At 38.1% G+C, this 21,040-nt stretch overlaps 1 protein-coding gene across 3 annotated transcripts in view; it reads right to left on the reverse strand.

Moving 5' to 3' along the window:
• The window catches only part of ATP6V0D2 (ATPase H+ transporting V0 subunit d2), a 49,164-nt gene that overhangs the window by 23,450 nt on the left and 4,674 nt on the right, over positions 1-21,040 (reverse strand). For all 3 annotated transcript variants that reach the window (XM_086696006.1, XM_086696007.1, XM_025922766.2), the window contains exon 2: positions 12,437-12,608. In XM_086696006.1, coding sequence (XP_086552132.1) covers positions 12,437-12,608 — 172 coding nt within the window. The remainder of the gene's footprint in view (positions 1-12,436; positions 12,609-21,040) is intronic.

Below are 21,040 nucleotides of genomic sequence, written 5' to 3' on the forward strand. Positions count from 1 at the left end.
ATGAGCAGGGGAGGGGCAGAGAGAGAGTGGGAGATACAGAACCTGAAGCAGGCTCCAGGCTCTGAGCTGTCAGCACAGAGCCCGACGTGGGGTTGGAACTCATGAACCGTGAGATCATGACCTGAGCCGAAGTCGGACGCTCAATCAACTGAGCCCCCCAGGCGCCCCCCAGTGTATTAATTTTCAAATGGAAGTTTTCCTTGATCACATTGGGAAACATCTCTTTTACTCCAGATTCATTTAATCCAGTGCTAACTCCATATCCTCACATAGGGCAGTTCTGCTATTTAGTCTGACTCGCTAAAGAGAATGTTGAGATTTAGAATATCCCCATAAACATCTGCCCTTTCTTGAAATTTGACTTCTTTTGGGTAACATAATCTTACTTCCCCTAAAGTTTCCCTTTTTTAAATAGAAGAAGTGAAAATTAAAATAATTTTAAAAAGCAATTAATTTTGCTGTCACACTAATTTTTCCTTCTAGCAAAATAAAATAGTAAAAAATTGCTCAGAAGTCAGCACTGCCTATAATAGCATATTTTAGAACAAGACTGCTGATCACTACACGTTTCCCAAACTCTTGGTAGCTCTGGAATCTTTAGAAGACTTTTCTCTGGTACTTCTCTACAATCTTGGTCTAACCCATCTGTGAGGATTTAAAAATTCTTCAAACTTATTTGTCCTTTTCTACATCAGTGCCCATGTTCCTATTATTCTCCATTCTCTAGCTATTTTGATTCTCTCTCTAAATGTTTGTATTTATATTTATCTTGGGGTGAAATTAATTTTCAATATATATTGGCAGTATCAATGGTGAACATAAAGAACAGTTAGCTCATTCATTCACAAATATTTGTTGCATATCTGAGGACATAAGAACTGGATTCCAGGGGCGCCTGGGTGGCGCAGTCGGTTAAGCGTCCGACTTCAGCCAGGTCATGATCTCGCGGTCCGTGAGTTCGAGCCCCGCGTCAGGCTCTGGGCTGATGGCTCGGAGCCTGGAGCCTGTTTCCGATTCTGTGTCTCCCTCTCTCTCTGCCCCTCCCCCGTTCATGCTCTGTCTCTCTCTGTCCCAAAAATAAAAAAATAAACGTTGAAAAAAAAAATTAAAAAAAAAAAAAAAAAGAACTGGATTCCAGTGCTAATTCTGCCCCTGTTCAATTGTGTGCTTTTGGATAAGCCATTTTACATATTTATTTCAAATACAGCTATTTACAGATAATTCTTACCAATCTTTATTAGTTATAGGAGTTTGTTCAGTACATTTTTTGTGGCCTCCAAGAAGCCTGAACCATACTTGTACAGAATACAGACACAATGATGATTTTTTTCAATCAATGAATAAGTTTTTCTTTATGTTCATTCAAGCACATTAACTCTGTCAGTCACTGGGTAAACAAAGGTGAAGGACTTAATTGACTACCTGGTATCTTACCCTGAGCTGCCTTTCTAGGGTCATAGCTGCCTATTCCTTGCTTTTTCAATACTTTTCCATTGAGGACATTTGTAATATTAGAGAGATTATTCTATGTCACCCCTTCTTTAGCCATGCATGTAAATACTATGGTAATTCACAGGAAAACACCAGTGGAGTGATTCTTCTTGTCAGTTAGAGAGGTTAAACAAGTTGTATCTATCATAGCCTGTACATTTGGTCAAGAACAGTTAACAGGTGGATCTCATCTTTCTTATATTCAACAAACCAGTCACAGAAGATGTTGGAGCATCTTATATCTTCTGATGAGAAAAGAAAAAAAAAAAAAAAAAAAAGATCTGAGAGACTAGGAAAGGAACAAAACTTTCATATGCTGTTGGAGTATGAGAGTAATCTACTAATATCTATCAAAATCTAGGACCTGCATATCTATTGAAAAAGTAATTTCACTTCTAGGAATTCATGCTAAAGAAATTCTGGCATGGGAAAGCAAAGATATATGTACAATGATGCCTGTTGAGACATTATTTGAGAAAGCAAAGAAATGAAACAACGTAGATGGATGAAAGGGGAATAGTTAAATAAGTAATGGTAGATGTAACACAGTGAGATACAAAATATTTTTTAAATAAGATAGATCTTGGGGCGCCTGGGTGGCGCAGTCGGTTAAGCGTCCGACTTCAGCCAGGTCACGATCTCGCGGTCCGTGAGTTCGAGCCCCGCGTCAGGCTCTGGGCTGATGGCTCAGAGCCTGGAGCCTGTTTCCGATTCTGTGTCTCCCTCTCTCTCTGTCCCTCCCCCGTTCATGCTCTGTCTCTCTCTGTCCCAAAAATAAATAAACGTTGAAAAAAAAAATATATAAAATAAGATAGATCTTATGTGCTTATGCAGAAAATTCTCAGGGCACATGAGTGGCTCAGTTGGTCAAGCATCTGAGTCTTGGTTTCACCTCAGGCCATGATCCCAGGGTTGTGGGATCAAGCCCAGTGCTAGAGCTGAGCATGGAGCCTGCATAAGATTCTGTCTCTCTCCCTCTGCCCCTCTACTCCACTCATTCTCTGTCTAAAATAAACTAAAAAATGAAAAAAAATTTGAAAAAAAGAAAATTCTGACTAGGTTATGTAAAAGATAACTTATAGGTAATATATATAATTTCACTGTTCTTTTTTTTTTTTTTTTTCAACGTTTATTTATTTTTGGGACAGAGAGAGACAGAGCATGAACGGGGGAGGGGCAGAGAGAGAGGGAGACACAGAATCGGAAACAGGCTCCAGGCTCTGAGCCATCAGCCCAGAGCCTGACGCGGGGCTCGAACTCACGGACCGCGAGATCGTGACCTGGCTGAAGTCGGACGCTCAACCGACTGCGCCACCCAGGCGCCCCTATAATTTCACTGTTCTAAAGCAAACAATAAAACCAACTATGTATATCTATATTTGTTTGCTTACATATAAACATGTATATATATAAAACTTTTTCATATAGAAGAAATTATGCATGAAACTTATGAAGGTTGGCATGCCTGGTTGGCTGGCTCAGTTGGTAGAGCATACAACTCTTGATTTTAGGGTTGAAAGTTTGAGCCTCACATTGGGTGTAGAGATTACCTAAAAGTAAAATCTAAAACAAATAATAAAATTTTTTTTTTTAAAAAGTAAAAAAAAAAAAAAAAACCAAAACCTCTGGGCTTTGGGAAATATATTCAGAAATATAGTCTCTACTTAATCTTGGTTTCCTTATTTCTAAAACATGGATAATATTAGTGCCACCCATACAGTTGTCATGAGAATTAAATGAATTTAATACATGTAAAGTAATTATAAAAGTGCTGCCTTGTAGTGAGCACTAAATAAAATGTAATAAAAAATTCTTTAAAAAAAAGTAGGCACAGGCTTCTTTTTCAATTAAAAAAATAAAATAAACACGAAAAAGTAAAATACAAGGACGGCAATGGATATCTGGATCAGTACCAGGGTGGATTTCAGTCTTTCCAGGTCATGAAACAGGCTCAAACCTCTGCTACTCAACAAATGTTGGGGAAAGAGCAAGACTTTGGAAAGCAGGTTACTGGGATCAGTCATGGCCCCTGGTGGTTGGTTGCTACCCTACCCAGAATGTCGACGAAGAGCGAAGGAAAAAACACGTCTCTTTTGGCCCTGATTTGTTTCCCACTCAAAGAGAAGTGTCGTAGGGATGGCATCCTAAGCTCTTTTACATCCAATATCTTAACATCCTTAAACCTCAGACACTAATTTTGCTGACGTCACTTGCCATCGGCGGCCCAACATTAGTAGTGGTTTTATGTATTGTGTTTCTGCGGCTGCGCTTTGCCTCCTCCCAGCCACATCCGTGTACAAACAGGCTCTCGTCCTTCAAGTCTTCAGCTTTGGCATCACCTTCATTATGCAGTCTTTTCTCGCTTTCACCGGTGAATATTACACCCTAATGCAAAAAATTAGCTGCATTTTTTGGGTACGTGCATATGTTTATATTGAATATGTATATATTTTTTCATTCATCCAGTTTCATGGGCGTGGGACCTATATAGTCATACAGGGCCACGCTTGGTTTAATTCTCTGCTACTGCTCTCTTGAAATTACTAAACATTTTTTTAACAAGGGCCCTGTATTTTCATTTGCATTAGGCCTTGCAAAATACATAGCTGGTCCTGTTTTCAAATTACACTCGCAATTCTATATTGTATATAATTATTACTATTCTAGATGAGGAAACCAAGTCTTTGAATGAGTAAGTAACTTTTTTTCAAGGTTCCATAACTGCTCTATTGTAGACTCAGGTTAGAGTCTACCGACTAGTTGCAAGAATTTCTCACCTGCATCAGGGTCACCTGGAGGGCTTATTAAAAGTGCAGATTCACAGACCACATTCCAGGGCCTAATAAAACATAATTTTTATAAGCAGGTCTTGGAATCTGCACCTTAAGCAACTCTTCCACTGGTTTAGAGAACAAGATTATATTCAATTCATCTCTAATTTTAGAACCTAGCATAGGCTTTCACTCACAGCAGTCACTTAGTACATGTTATGCTGACTAAGTGAGTGTCATTCAGTTATAGACAGATCCAGCATTGCTATTGCAGAATAGCACCAGGGTTTTTCAATTCTCAAAGTGCTTGAGAGTTTAAATGCTGGAAGCCTTATCAGCAGCTACAGTTGAGACATTTTTGCCACATACTTTCTTGCCATTGAACATCCACACGGAATCCCTGGATATAAAATCGTTAAGTTGTTGCAGTTCTTAAGATTTCAGAAGGACTTTTCTGGCCAGAGATTCAGAATCACAAATGCATAGTGGTGTCAAAAGGTCAATCTCATGATATTATTGGGAAGGTGATTACTGAAATCAAGATTTAACAAATTAAATACTTTGTGGACTTTGATGTAAGGAAGACACAAAACTCAGCACTTCTAAAATGTTCATGACCAGATGGAAAGCTATTTAGTCATTTAAAAATGCTAAGAAAATTTTTTGACATAGAAAAAAAAAATGCTGATACTATACATAGAAAAATTAAGATTCAAACTTATATCTACAGAGTGATTCTAGTTCTTTTAAAATGTATAGAAAAAAATATGAAAATAATGCCAAATGATGATGAGATTAAGGGTGTTTTATTTATATAATTTTCTCTAATTTACAGTGGGCTTCCTGTTCTTTTTGATTAAAAGTAAAACCAAAATCCTTTATCTTACTTGCAAATTCTTTTTTCCTTAGCTTAGAATTTCCAGGAATTTCTCTTTCTTATCATAAATCAAGATGCTAAATTCTGTTACGTCTAGCTCCCAAATGTGTTCAACCCCTGTTCCCTCCTCACTATCTCTATTTCCAGCATAAACTTTTAAAATATGTCTCTGTTTTCTCTGTTTCAAGTCCTATCCCTTCAATGCACCTTTCACAATACCAACAGAATCATCTTCCTAAAATATACATCAGATCAGTCCCCTCACTTTTCAGGGCAGTTTAAGAGCTGAAAAGTAAAAACAAACAAACAAAAAAGAGAAAATAACATCTTTGGAATGCTATCGAGAGTGACCTGATTTCATACCTTAGCTTCTGTATTTACTAGCTAGTTACAAGATCCTTTAAGGATGCCCCAGGAAATAGGCATAATAACAGGAGTGTTATTATAACACTATTATAACAATAATGTTTGCCATTATTGAACAAACACTGCACACACAGTAAGAACAGATACTTTACCATTGGTTAGAGGAGAAACTAAAGCCATGTCACATTGCCTTAGGCAGAGAAGCCGTAAGTGTTCAACTGGTCTTCCACATGGCTTCTCAGCAGAATACGCCCCACCTTACAAGGTGGTGACCATTTGGTGAGGGGTACAGTCAGCAGCATGTAGGAAGCATGCCAATAGTGGAACCCTTTCTGAAAAGCCTTCCTTTATTGACTTTTACTCATAGAGACTTAGGGTCAAAGCCCTTAATCTGGCCAGGCTCTTTACTCTCTTTTCCCAGCCCTTATCTAGACTCCAGCCACATCTGAGATGACTAGTTATTTCCACATACAAAATCTTCTAATGCCTCACTAGTTATTTTTTCAACTTAATGCCCTTTTAAAATTTTGTTCAAATTCTATTTTCGCTGCAAAATCTTTTAAAATCAAAGTTAGTTATTCCATCCTTTAGCCTCCTCCAGTTGAATGCATAAGCCTCTATTACAGCTGTTGCTTAATTCTGTCTTATTTTTTCACCATTTGTGAACACATCAGCTTGCTCCATTAGAATGTAAAAATGTAAGTGACCCAGAATTATGTTACTGATTTTGTGACTAACGAGTGATGGTGCAACCAATTCATCTGGTTGGCTGAGGACTTTCCTGGTTTTAGCAGTAAAAGATCTGCATCCTGAGAAACCGCTCGGGGCAAACCAAGGTATACAGCCTCCTAATGTATAGTGCAGGGCAAAGCCTGTAAAAGATTTATAATACATCATCAGGATAGTTAAGAACTTTGAATTGCCTTTATAAAGAAATCCTTAAAGATTTCATCAGTGTGTGGTCCTTAACTTATAGTTCTTGGCTAATATGAGTCCAAGTACTTAAGACCATATTTCCTTGGTCATCCTATATTCAGAAAATTTATATCCCCTGAGGTGGAATATTTTGAATACAGAAAGATTATTTTTAAGAGATGGCTAATCTCAAAAGGGATGAGAAGTTGAAATGCTGCCAGAAAGCGTTGAGTAGGAGGGAAGAAAAATAAAACAATCCAGTCCTATATTAAATAGTCTCTTCATTAAAACCCTATGGATTCATTCTTTTGTTTCACAAAACTGTGTATAATTATAGTATACAAAACCCCCAGATCTTCCTGCTATTAAGTATTTAAAAATATCCATTCCAGATTTTCAAAGTAAGTTTCACATATACAGTAATTATATCACACAAATGTGCCGTGCTTGGATTGTATTTATTAAAACAACTTAAATTTAGACTGTCTCTATTAGGGTTGACTTAATATTTCCATAAGGATGGCCTGGACATTTCCTGATAGAATAGGAAGTAATTATCTTATGGAAGTTCATGGGTGCTAGTTAGACACCTGACTTCACAAAACATTCTAGAAGAGAAATAAGAAAAGTAGTTTTAGGACTCTCTCTCTCTCTCTCTCTTTTTTTTAGTACTCTTTTTCATATATACACCTCTTGTTATGGTAACACATCTCTAGATTCTGCACAGAGCAGTTGGATGCCGCCTAGCCTGGCAACTCACATGATGCGGTGGGACGAATCATGGAATGAGATTGAGAAGACACAAGACAGATCAGAGGATGATAAGGCGATAGGGGAGTATTAGAGACTGTGGCTAATTAAAGAATGCAAGCCTCGACTAAATATATTTTTTAAATTTTTTTTTCAACGTTTATTTATTTTTGGGACAGAGAGAGACAGAGCATGAACGGGGGAGGAGCAGAGAGAGAGGGAGACACAGAATCGGAAACAGGCTCCAGGCTCTGAGCCATCAGCCCAGAGCCTGACGCGGGGCTCGAACTCACGGACCGTGAGATCGTAACCTGGCTGAAGTCGGACGCTTAACCGACTGCGCCACCCAGGCGCCCCTCGACTAAATATATTTTTAAAAAGTACTTTAAACACTCACCTGGTCATACAAAAATGTATCTTCAGGCATGACCCCTGGTTTTTATACCTAACATATTGGCCAGCAAATAACCAATATTCAAGTGCTATATAAAATATAAAATCCTGAGTTGTCTAGTATTTTATAGCTCTGTATAAGGTGCTGCTAAATACGGAATTATATATTGATTCCACAAATATTCAGTGCCCATTACATACTAGGAAGTACAGATAGAGATATGAAAAGAACTAATTTAATGAATTTATAGCCAAGGGGTTCAATCCATTGAGCGTCTGACTCTGGATTTCGGCTCTGGTCATTATCTTGTGATTTGTAGTTTCGAGCCCTGCTTCAGGCTCCGCGCGGACAGCCTGCTTGGGATTCTCTCTCTCCTTCTCTCTCTGCCCTTCCCCCACTCTCTCTCTCTCTCTCAAAATAAATAAATAAAAACTTTAAAAAAAAAGAACTTATAGCCAAGAGAGTAGATAAATTAAAACATGTCCATTACTAACACCACTAACAATACTGATAGTACCCAAACTACCTCTCCACTTTCAGTTTGCATTAATAGTCTATGCAGGGCTTTGTGACCACATATATTCTTATATATAGTTTTTAAACATTGTTAATGATAGAAATACTTGGAATTTTAAGTAATTTTGTATTAGAAACAGAGTACATTTTAACTAGATCAACATGTTTGTTGTGAAATAAACATGCTTGCTTAATTAACGTTAAGGCCTTGTCCAGGTTTAAGATTCTATAATTAGGAAGCACTAAATCATGGAGTCATCACATAAGAGGAAACATTGACCAAGTGACTCAGAGTCACTCTTAGGGCTAGAGCACTTTCTAATATATTTTGAGCAAGTTTCTGTCACGTGAGCTCTGTCTCTCAACCTGGCAGCTTTCTGACTCCATTAAAATTGGACTGTCCTCTGTCATTATCATGGGTCAGATTTTCTTGATTCATCTAAAATCTGAGCAAAATACGTTTGCAAAGCCTACTGCCAACATTTATTTTAAAGTATAACTCCGCCACTTGATCTGTGACCCAGGCAAGATACTGCACTTAAATTTTAGTGTCCTCATCCTTAAAATGGTGATGATAAGAACTAAGATTTGTCAGGTTTAAAGGAGACAATGTTTATAAAGCATTTAGCAGAGCCCTGGCATATGTAACATTCCATAAATATTGTCTAGTATTTTGACTGCCATTTCTACTTCCACACAGATAGGGCCATCTTGTCTTTGTGCCGAGGAATCTTTGATGGTGTCTCCATAACTACCCTTGCCAGACATTTTTGCAGGAGGCATCACTGCTTGGAAAAAATCTTCTCTATCAGGCAGCCACTGAAGATTAGATATGAACCTGGACCTGATTCAGTCCAAGCCCATGCACTTTGTACTTCACCTCAACCCTTGCAAGGAGGTAAGAATCCTATGAACAAACTTGGCTTCTTCTTTTGTCTCTTTTACATTTTGATTTTCTGCTTCATATTTTTCTTATTTAAAAAATATTTTATTTTATTTTTTTCTTAAGTAGGCTCCACACCCAACGTGGGTCTCAAACTCAAGTCCCTGTGATGGAGAGTCACATGCTCTACCGGCTGAGCCAGCCAGGTGCTTCCTTTTTTTTTAAGGAAGAATCTTGCAGTTAAAAGAATACTCTCTTTCAATCTTGCAGATTGAAAAATACTCTCCTCTGCCACCGAAGAGTGTGCATACTCTGTCTGGAACTTACTTTTCTAACCTCCCTTCCCCATTCTTTCCTCCCCTTTTGGCACAGCCTACTCCTGCCCAAACTGACCTGTGATTCAACATACATGCAGTGCCCCTCCCATCTACATGCTTCAACCCAAGATGCTCAGCCTTCTCCCTCATCCCCAAATTCTACCCCATTTCCAGGTTCAGCAGCAATGTCAGACCCTCTGGGAAGGCTTCCGAGAACCCTGCCCAAAGAAAGTGCTTGGGCTTTGCACTGAGTCAGATCCAAGTTCACACCTAATAGTCATCTCTGACTAGCTGTGTGTTTGTGGATCCTTAAAAAAATCAGCATTTGGGGTCTTGCCTATAAATAAAATCCTAACCTACAGCAGTGATAGGAAGTCTAATTGCACAAACAAGGTGTATTGGCACTAACCACAAGTCTCAGGTATATCAGCGATTACTTCTTGCCTCAAACCATGCTCATTTCTTCTACTTGCTTATTTATAGACATGGTATAGGAACAGCTGGACAGCTATTGGGTTAAAAACAATTTGAGCTGGATCCCTCGTCTCGTTCCCTACAATAAAGTAAATTCTACATGAACCAAGGTTATTTATTTATTTATTTATTTATTTATTTAATGTTTATTTATTTTTGGAAGAGAAGGAGAGACAGAGTGCAAACAGGGGAGGAGCAGAGAGAGAAGGAGACACAGAATCTGAAGCAGGCTCCAGGCTCTGAGCTGTCAGCACAGAGCTGGATGTGGGGCTTGAACTCACACACTGCAAGATGATGACCTGAGCTGAAGTCAGATGCTTAACCGACTGAGCCACCCAGGCGCCCCTGAACCAAGGTTTTAAATGTAAAAAAATGAAATATCTAAAAAGAAAAAAAAAGAAACATCAACAACAATGAATGAATGAAATGAAAGACAGGTAAATTGGGGCGCCTGCGTGGCGCAGTCGGTTAAGCGTCCGACTTCAGCCAGGTCACGATCTCGCCGTCCGTGAGTTCGAGCCCCGCGTCAGGCTCTGTGCTGATGGCTCGGAGCCTGGAGCCTGTTTCCGATTCTGTGTCTCCCTCTCTCTCTGCCCCTCCCCCGTTCATGCTCTGTCTCTGTCTGTCCCATAAATAAATAAAAACGTTGAAAAAAAAATTAAAAAAAAAAAAAAGACAGGTAAATTTACCTATGAATCTGGAGTGGAGAAAGACTTTCTAAGTAGGATACAACAATCAGAAGTCAACAAATCAAAGGATTGATGATTATAGCTAATTAAAAATTTTCAGTGTTTCTACAGGGAAGAAAGCTATACAAGTTAAAATTACTTCACCCCAAGAAAATAATTTTGCAACATATATTATGAAGTGCTAACTTTCTTAATTTATAAAGAGCCCTTACATATCAACAAAAACTGCTGGATACGCCAATAAAAAAAATGGACAAAGGATTTGGTCAGGTAGAAAACCCATATGATTAATAAATACAAAATGATGTTCAATTTTGCTAATAAACACAAATTAAAACAAAAACAGAAAATATAATTTGTAACCTATTGGATGGGCAAAAACTGAAAAGATAATATTCAATGTTGGTAATGGTGTCAGTCCACAGGTCTTCTCATGCACTGTTTTGGGAGTGCAAATTGGTGCTACTTTTGTTGAGCACAACTTAGCAAAATTTACCAAAATTAAAAAAAAAAGAACATTTCTTTGATTCACTACTTCCACTGCTAAAAATTTAGCTTAAAAATAAATTCCAGACTGACACAGTAATAAGCTAATCACAAAACTTTTTACAATGGAAAAAAAATTATTCTCTGTTAATAGATGTAAATTGGGTCATGATACATACCAAACGTGAATTTCTAGGCAGTTATTTAAAGAGAATGGTGTTGACAAGGGTATTTCTGAGAAATATTAGGTGGGAAACAAAGTGCAGAAGGAATGTGATTCGTTTGCATAAATTTGAAATGTGGAAGTGGGGTGGGTTGAGTGTGTACCAATAAACATACTCAGATGTAAATATTTTTCTAGAAAATACATAAGAAATTGAGAAGTGTTTACTTTGCGGGAAAGGAACTGAGAAGGGAAGAAGGGGAGATGTGAAATAGAGGAACATTTTTATTTTATACATTTGTAAACCAGTCTAGGGCCCAGTCTAGTATTCACAATTTTGTATATTACAATGAAATTGTATACACATGATAAACAGCTCATCTATTGCGGATGTTTGTTCCCAGCTTGTCAGTTAGAAAAACTGGAGAGGCCCAAAGTTTGGAGCACTGTCTATAATTTTTTAACTGGTTAATAAGAGTACAATTTATTATTGTGTGGAAATTCAGACTTTTTTTTAGAATGAAAGGCCTTCACAATGAAAGATTGGAGCTACTGGTGATGGAAAATGATAGAAATAAAATACATATAACTATGATGGGAGCTACTTTTGCTGTTGCAAGGGGAATCAGAAAAGGGTAGATGTGGCCTTAACATCAATTTGTGATATTTCAGCTCCACCCTAACAAGTGATCCAAAAATGTCATATATATTTACCTTCAGTGCCAGCAGCCACAATCCTTCAACATCAGCACCACTTATCATTTTTTAAAATGAAAACTGAAAACACTGCCTTTTTTTTTTTTTTTTTTTTAAACTAAGCTTTACACCCAACGTGGGGCTTGAACTCATGACCCTCAGATCAGGAGTCACATGCTCTACTGGCCGAGCCAGGCAGGTTCCCCTGAAAATGCTGCTTCATGTGGGGGCCACCACCATTTACATCATCATGTTTATAAATAAATCTGTTTTCTAACAGTGAATATGTGGCTCTGTGAGCTTATCAGTTGCTAAAATTTGAATTTTTTCAAACTTACAAACAAGAAAAGGTTTTAAGCCTCATGCCAGCCTAGTTCCCTACCTATAACTGTTGAGGGTCGGGTCGTTTGCACAATCACAATGGGGATTAATAGGGCTTCCTGGGGCGCCTGGGTGGCTCAGGTCATGATCTCGCGGTCCGTGAGTTTGAGCCCCACGTCAGGCTCTGTACTGACAGCTCAGAGCCTGGAGCCTGTTTCAGATTCTGTGCCTCCCTCTCTCTCTGACCCTCCCCCGTTCATGCTGTCTCTCCCATCTCAAAAATAAATAAACGTTAAAAAAAAAATAAGGCTTCCTGCTACCACTTACGTCATGTATGTAAAAAATGTGCTCAGAGGTTCCAGGGAATGATTCCGGAAATATTCAAATTCTCTGCACAGCTTTTTCCTCATCTCCGTATCAATTTTGGAAACAGTAAGAGGATTTGTTTGATTAGCCAAGAAGTTGCCATAATCAGTGGTCTGGAGATGAATTTTCACATCTGAAATTAAATGAAACCTCAAATCAGATTAAAATTTGAATATGCATATCTAGCTTTTACAATGTTAATTGAGTTTATTGTGACTTTATGATAAATGTATATTAAATTATCTTATTAGACCTTAACATAAGGTATTTATATGATATAGTCTTGAGTGTTACTCTCTACAGCAATACAAAATTCAATGTTAATACAGATATTCTGATACAACAGAAGAATTTCAGTTATCTAAAAAATCTAGAATTATTTAACACAGCTGAAAAGAACATTAACAACCACCTACTTCTAAGTTTACCTTAGCCGGTTGTAGTCATTTGGAAATAGCTGCTCAGAAAACTGTAGAGAAGGATACTAAGACTCCATCTCAGCTTGATGGAAAAGAGAACTTTATTAGTGATGTTTACCATGGCTATGGAAGGTGGAATGGGCAGTCATCAATAATACCCTTTTATTATAGATGAAGAAACTTAGTCTCATTGGGGCTAAATGGTGGAGTCAGATAGTAGTAAGGCTTGGACTAGGAGATGGATCTACTTATCTTAAAATCCAACATCATTTCCAGAAGACCATACTAGGCGTCCTGTAAATGGCCATGTGTTTGAATGCCAGGTGATTGCTGAAGCATTAAGTGGGAGAGGAGAGGTAAGAAATGAAGCCAGAGAAGTAAGCAGGGGATGTCCCAAGAAAGGCTTGAATGGCATCCTTCATCCTGAGGATAAGAGGCAGCCACGGTGGGCTATGAATTGATTGCTCTGGGAGCTGATGAGATGGTGGGTTTGCAATTAGGCACTCAAGTGATTCTTAACGTACCTGAGATTCAGAGGGCAGGCACTCTTCCTTAGTGTCTGGAGTATATTATGCACTGGAAATATTCTTTACCTGACAGCAGAATTCATTTGCTCAATTACCTATTTAATTAACTTAATTTTAAAAAATTATACCCCCCCCTTTTTTTGCCATGTCTTATTTGGCTTTTATTCTAGCAGTTCAGATTTTTATACAATTTGACAGTTTGTATTCTCAGCACTGAGGAATATTTGCCAACAGAAGAAACACAAATGTTATTTCTTTCAAAACCATGATATTTTGCTCATGTGGCATATGTTTCTTCTAAGCAAAATAACTTCCAAACCTTTCAGCTGCCAGTGAGATCCTGAAATTCAACGTCTCAAGTGTTTCAGACCCCATAGGAATCTTGTAATATTGTGGTCAGTGGAGAGGCAAATGAAATAGAAGGAACCTTTTTTTCCCAGCATGAAAACAATCCAAGGGACACTTGCATTCAGATTCTAAGAAAATCTCAGGATCTGAACCATTTGCTCTGAGATGATGATTGACTGCCAATAAGGTCAACAATGCATGTAGTTTTATAGTTTTCAAAATGGGTTCAACATAATTTTTTCTCTGCATTTCCCCAAGTGCTTATTTAAATAGGTTTGTGATAAAAAGGACTTTGTGGTCAAATAAATTTGGAATAAACAGGCTTCTTAGCTGCAGGAACTGAAAGCATTTAACACATTAATTTGAGTGCTTTTTGAAAAGAGTATAGGGGCGCCTGGGTGGCGCAGTCGGTTAAGCGTCCGACTTCAGCCAGGTCGCGATCTCGCGGTCCGTGAGTTCGAGCCCCGCGTCGGGCTCTGGGCTGATGGCTCAGAGCCTGGAGCCTGTTTCCGATTCTGTGTCTCCCTCTCTCTCTGCCCCTCCCCCGTTCATGCTCTGTCTCTCTCTGTCCCAAAAATAAATAAAAGTTGGAAAAAAAAATTAAAAAAAAAAAAAAGAAAAGAGTATGGTGCCGAACCTCCCAAGCCACTAGAAAACAATGGAACCACCCACAGAGCAGACTGGAAAATTACACTGCTTTTTTATCCAGAGAAGTAATGTGGCAAGTGACATTTCTCTTTTTTATTCAAATGAGGCAATGGAATGTTTTCCAAACTGGGATCACTACCAACTAAATCAGTTTAATAGGTCCCAAACAGCAAAGAATAAAAGGATTCGATTAGGCTGTTGTAACAAATATCAGAGTATATAACACCGAGTAGCATATACATATATGTGCGTACAGGTTGTGGTGTAAAAATGGGTCTTCTGTGGGTTGCAGTCATTGGGTTCAGGGAATTATCTGAGGTCACTTGGCTACTGAGACAGGATAATGATCTGGGACATTATGATTATCTTCTATTAGCTTGTGAGCAGATCATTTTTAGAGAAGGGTAATTTTTTTTTTCCTGTGCAGTTTCCCATTTGGGGCTCTCTATAAAAGTGAATGCCCAGACCTTTCACACTGCAGGTAGGTTTTATTTATTTATTTATTTATTTATTCATTCATTCATTCTAAAATTGTTTAATGTTCATTTCTATTTATATATTTATATCAGAGAGAGAGAGAGAGAGAGCAAGTGACAAAGCCCAACGCAGGGCTCCAACTCAAGCCGTGAGATCACAACCTGAGCCAAAGTCGGAGGCTTAACCAACTGAGCCACTCAAGCCCCCCGCCAGGTAGGTTTTATGCCAAGGAAGCACCTTCAAGAGGTACCTGGAAAAGGTGCTATCCTTGAGCAGTCCCCTGCCTTTTCCCTGCACCCTGCTGAAGCTGAACTTACAAAAGTTATCTGACCTTTTTGAATTGTTTCTTCATCTGCAAAATGGATATAGAATTCGTGCTTTTAGGTTGTTGTGGGGATTAGACAAGATGATGTAGGTGAAGAGCCAGCATATAGGAACTACTACTTAATATTATCTTTTTTCTTCTCACTTTTACCACCTATTTCAAAAATAATTTGATTCATTTCGCTAAAGACTTTGGTTTTTATTCTCTAAATCAGACTATTCTCAGCCAATATATTGGCATCAGCCATCACATCTTATAATTACTCAGATTTTAATTTGTATATACCAGTATCTATAAAACCAGAACTTCTCCCTCCATTTTTGTTAATATACTTCCATTCTCCCGTTGATAAAACTTCAAATCCTCTCTGGTACTTTCTTACTCCAATTCCCCTTTATTGTTCCTTAATGTCCTCTCTGGTTTCCACTCTGTGTGCCCCTGGTTTAGAATGGCCACATGACATCAAGATTACTGTGGTGAGCTCTTAAATTGATTCTCCCAAGTTCATTTCCTCCTCATGTACTCCCTGCCTCAAATTTAATCTTTACTAATAATTATTTTGATTTTGTAATGCTCCTATATGAATCTTGGAGTCACTGAAAGTTGTAGGGAGATTAAGAATGACCTTCATAATATTTGTAGTGTTTTGCCACTGACAGAATGGTTTTAATGGACATCAACTCTCAGCCTTACCAAAATTTCCCATTTCATAGATTAAGAAACTGAGGCTCAGAGAAATAACATGTTCATGTTTTCTATGCTTGCAAGTATTTGACTGAAGATTCAGACATGTCTCTTGTCCTCATTAGTTTTTCTAAAGCTCCATAATCAGACCTCCAAGGTCCTTCAAAATTTTTCCCAGTCTAAATTCTAGCCTTTTCTCTAGGTATTCTAGTATTGCAGCCAAACTGGTTTACTCCTCACCTATGTGCTTTTATTAAATACAGGAATCTGTATTTTATTAATTTTCCCTGCTGGAGCCCAGTGCCCAACCATCTCAAAACTGCTTCCCTGCATCTCATTGGCATTTTCCTAGCCTATAGCCATGAAGATATGTTTCACTTTTGAGTATATCTGCTATTTATAGGTTTCAACTGTTTTTGTATCTTTAAATTTTAATTGTTTTTACTTATTTATGATATCCTTTCAGCTAGATAGTGTTTAGGGAATGAATAATATCTTATTGTATATCATTTCTCCACATCACCTAATGCAATTTTTATTGCATAGATGAACTTCAAATATTAGTAGATTTAAATTGTGATTAAAAACTTAGGACCATGGGAATTCAGGCTGGTGCAGCCACTCTGGAAAACAGTATGGAGGTTCCTCAAAAAACTAAAAATAGAACTACCCTACGACCCAGCAATTGCACTACTAGGTATTTATCCTAGGGATACAGGTATGCTGTTTCGAAAGGACACATGCACCCCCATGTTTATAGCAGCACTATCAACAATAGCCAAATATGGAAAGAGCCCAAATGTCCATCGATGGATGAATGGATAAAGAAGATATGGTATGTATATATACAATGGAGTATTATTTGGCAATCAAACAGAATGAAATCTTGCCATTTGCAACTATGTGGCTAGAACTGGAGGGTATTATGCTAAATGAAATTAGTCAGTCAGAGAAAGAAAAATGTCATATTACTTCACTCATATGAGAACTTTAAGAGACAAAACAGATGAACATAAAGGAAGGGAAACAAAAATAATATAAAAACAGGGAGGGGCATAAAACATAAGAGACTCATAAATATGGAGACCAAACAAAGGGTTACTGGAGGCGGTGTGGGAGGGGGGATGGGCTCAATGGGTAAGGGGCATTAAGGAATCTACTCCTGAATTCATTGTTGCACTATATGCTAACTAATTTGGATGTAAGTTAAAAAAAAATTAAAAACTAAAAAACAAACAAACTCAGGACCAATATAGCACTTCATTATACAATTCCATGTTACCAAGGTTGAAACTCCACATTTTGATTCTTATTCACCAGAATGAATGTTTCCAAACAAACTGGTGCTCTCTGAAGAACAGAATCAGCTACATAGAACCATATACTAAATACCATTAATCATAACCATGAAATGGGAAGAATTATTTCAGGAATTCAAAAGTCTAGCAAAAGAGGGGAAACTGATTCTTGTTGTGTATACACTACAGTTCAGGGAGGTGCTTATGATTTCCCAGGAATTCTTATGATATGCAGTTTACAAAACATTTTCAGGAATTTCTGATGCTCCTGATGATTTAGGATTAGGCCAGGGAGATACCATCTAAGTATCAGATAAGAAAACACCATGCTAAAAGTTAAGCAACTGGCTTAATATCCTAGAGCCAGAAAGTGGAAGTGCTAGGACTTGAACCCAAACATGTAGATATTTCTAATGTGAATTTTCAGATTCTTACAAGGTACAAAACACAGCCTTAGGCTAGAGGAACTTGGACAGAAAATTATATAGTTTCTGTCCCTTTTTTTTTTTTTTAAATGGATATTTCTTTTTTAAATTTCAGCTTTTTTGAAGTACAATTGACAAATAAAACTGTAAGATATTTATTTTAGAGAGAGAGTGTGTGTAAGCGGGAGAGAGCAAAGGGAGAGAGAGAGAGAGAGAGAGAGAGAGAGAGAGAGAGAGAGAGAATTATAAGAAATCTCCACACTCAGGGCTCAATCCCATGACCCTGGGATCATGACCTGAGCTGAAATCAAAAATCGGAAGCTCAACCGACTGAGCCACCCAGGCGTCCCGCAAACTTTAAGGTATTTAAAATGTACATTTGATGGGGCACCTGAGTGGCTCAGTGGGTTAAGTGTCCCACTCTTGGTTTCAGCTCAGATCATGATCTCATGGTTTCGTGAGTTTCAGCCCTGTGTAGGGCTCTGCACTGGCAGCATGGAATTCTCCCTCCCTCTCTCTGCCCCTCCCCCACTCACACTGTCTCTGTGTCAAAATGAATAAACTTTAAAAAACAATAAAGTGTACATCTGATGCACATATACATTGTGAAAGGATCCCCCCCCCCACCTATTTAACTGACACCTCAGTGGCCTCACATATTGATAGGCTCTGCCCTTAAGAAGCTTAGAATATAGGAGGAGATGGATTCATTATTCAATTATGAGTTAAGCCCTTAACTGTGGTAATTCAGGGAGCTAGAAGATAGTCAAGTGCGACAAATGTCCTCCCTCAGCATGACGCATCTATGCAAGTGTCACAGAATTAGGACTGTTACAAGGCATAATAGAGTACAAAGTTAAGGCTTGTCAATTGTACTCCAATAGGGGTACAGGAGGAAAAAATTTACAGAGGAAGTAACTCAGAGTGGAGACTTTAAAGAGGAATAACTGTTCTCCAGGCAAACAGGATAGAGAATGGAATCTGTGACTGAAGGAATAGCTTTACAAAAGGTAGAAGGATTTTGAGGAAATGCTTACAAGGTAGAGATCACCAAGACTGCTCCAGTCTTTTGAGCCAAGGGTGAAGTTTATCCTGTATGGTGAAAACCATTGAACTATTTTTGAACAGGAAAGTGAAGGTATTGGATATGCACTTTTAATACAAGGTGAAAAAAGTGCTATAATTAGAGGCACAAATAATATTTAAGGGAGCATGAAGAAAGCCTTTTGAACTAAGTCATATATATATATATATATATATATATATATATATATATATATATATATGTTTAAAAATAGATAGGTATAAATACAGGTAAAAAGTAAAAGGTCACCCATACTTGTCATCCACTACCCCGCCCACTCATTCCCAGAAACTATTCTTAGTTTCTGTTATATCCTTTCAGTTTCTTTGTATCTAGACCATCATATAGAAAAAATATTTTTAAATTTGTCTGCCTTTTTACTAAAGAGTACTATGCCACACATAATTCTTCCCCTTGCTTTCCTCCCTTAATAGATCTTGGTGATCTTTTTGTATCAGTTCTCTTAAGAGAGTGTCCTCATGCTTTTTTTTTTAATAGCTGCAGAATATTCTGTGATGTGAATGTTACATAATTTGTTTAATTAGTTCCCTGCAGATGGACATTTGATTTGTTTCCATCTTTTGCTATTCTAAACAATGCGATATGAAATCTCAGGCCAAGTGTATATGCACTTGGAATTTTGATAGGTACTGCCCAATGGCCCCCTTAAAGATCTTTTTTTTCAGTATTTTTATTCACCAGAGTGGAAGCCCTTTTAGGGAAGGGACTGTATCTTGTTTAATTTTACTTCCTTGACTCTAGCCAGAAATGTTTAATATGTTGTTGTTAAATTAATTTTTATTGGAAAGGAATGAAGGTCATGTCCTCTAAACGGTGAGATATAATCAACTTTCCTCATTCCCTTTCAAAAAATTACTTTTCAAAAAAGGAAAAAGTTTAATTCAGAGAGCCAGTGGACACTTTTCACCAAAAATTTTAGAAAATATGAATTACTAAATTCTAGAGATCTAAAATATTAATTTTACCAACTTGTCATTTTTGAAGAGGAAAGAATATTTGCAAAAGTCTTACTTGTAATTTAAAAAATTCTAATGAGAGACACCCGGGTGGCTCAGTTGGTTAGGTGTGCAACTTCAGCTCGGGTCATGATCTCACAGCTCGTGAGTTTGAGCTCCACATTGAGCTCTGCAGTGGGGGTGCGGAGCCTGCTTGGGATCTGTCTCTCCCTCTGTCTCTCTGCCCCTCCCCCACTTGCGCTCTCTCAAAATAAATAAAGTTAAAAAATTAAAAAAATAAAAAATTCTAGGGGCGCCTGGGTGGCGCAGTCGGTTAAGCGTCCGACTTCAGCCAGGACACGATCTCGCGGTCCGTGAGTTTGAGCCCCGCGTCGGGCTCTGAGCTGATGGCTCAGAGCCTGGAGCCTGTTTCCGATTCTGTGTCTCCCTCTCTCTCTGCCCCTCCCCCGTTCATGCTCTGTCTCTCTCTGTCCCAAAAATAAATAAACTTTGAAAAAAAAATTAAAAAAAAATAATAAAAAAAAATAAAATAAAAAATTCTGACGAAAATAGCAGTGTTGCCATGATAAGACATGGAGAAAACTTAAATTCATGTTACTAAGTGAAAGAAGCCAATCTGAAAAGGCTACTTACTGTATAATTCTAACTATATCACATTCTGGAAAAGGGAAAACTACAAGAGAGCAAAAAAGATTCCCAGTTGCCAGAAGTGGGATGGGGGAGAGGAATGAACAGGTGGAGCAGAGGATTCTTAGGGCAATGAAAATACTTTGTATACTATAATGATGGATACATGTCAATATATTTGTCCAAACCCATAGAATGTATAACAACAAGAGTGAACCCTGATGCAAACTATGGACTCTCCATGATTATGATGTGTCATTGTAGGTTCATCAATTATAACATCAATTATAACAGGCTACGGTAGGGAATGTGGACAACGGATGAAGCTGTGAGTGGATGCGGGCAGGAGGCATATGGGAAATCTTTAAAATTTCCTCTCAATTTTGCTATTAACTTAAAAGCTGCTCTAAAAAAAGTCTTAATTTTTTAAAAAGTGTTAATTCTTTAATTTTTTAAAGTGTTTATTTATTTTTTTTTTTTAATTTTTTTTTCAACGTTTATTTATTTTTGGGACAGAGAGAGACAGAGCATGAACGGGGGAGGGGCAGAGAGAGAGGGAGACACAGAATCGGAAACAGGCTCCAGGTTCTGAGCCATCAGCCCAGAGCCCAACGCGGGCTCGAACTCCCGGACCGTGAGATCGTGACCTGGCTGAAGTCGGACGCCCAACCGACTGCGCCACCCAGGCGCCCCTAAAGTGTTTATTTATTTTTGAAAGAGAGACAG

This window comes from Puma concolor, chromosome F2 (genome assembly GCF_028749965.1).
Source record: "Puma concolor isolate L17-30 chromosome F2, mPumCon1.1.hap2, whole genome shotgun sequence".
NCBI classification, from domain to species: domain Eukaryota; kingdom Metazoa; phylum Chordata; class Mammalia; order Carnivora; family Felidae; genus Puma; species Puma concolor.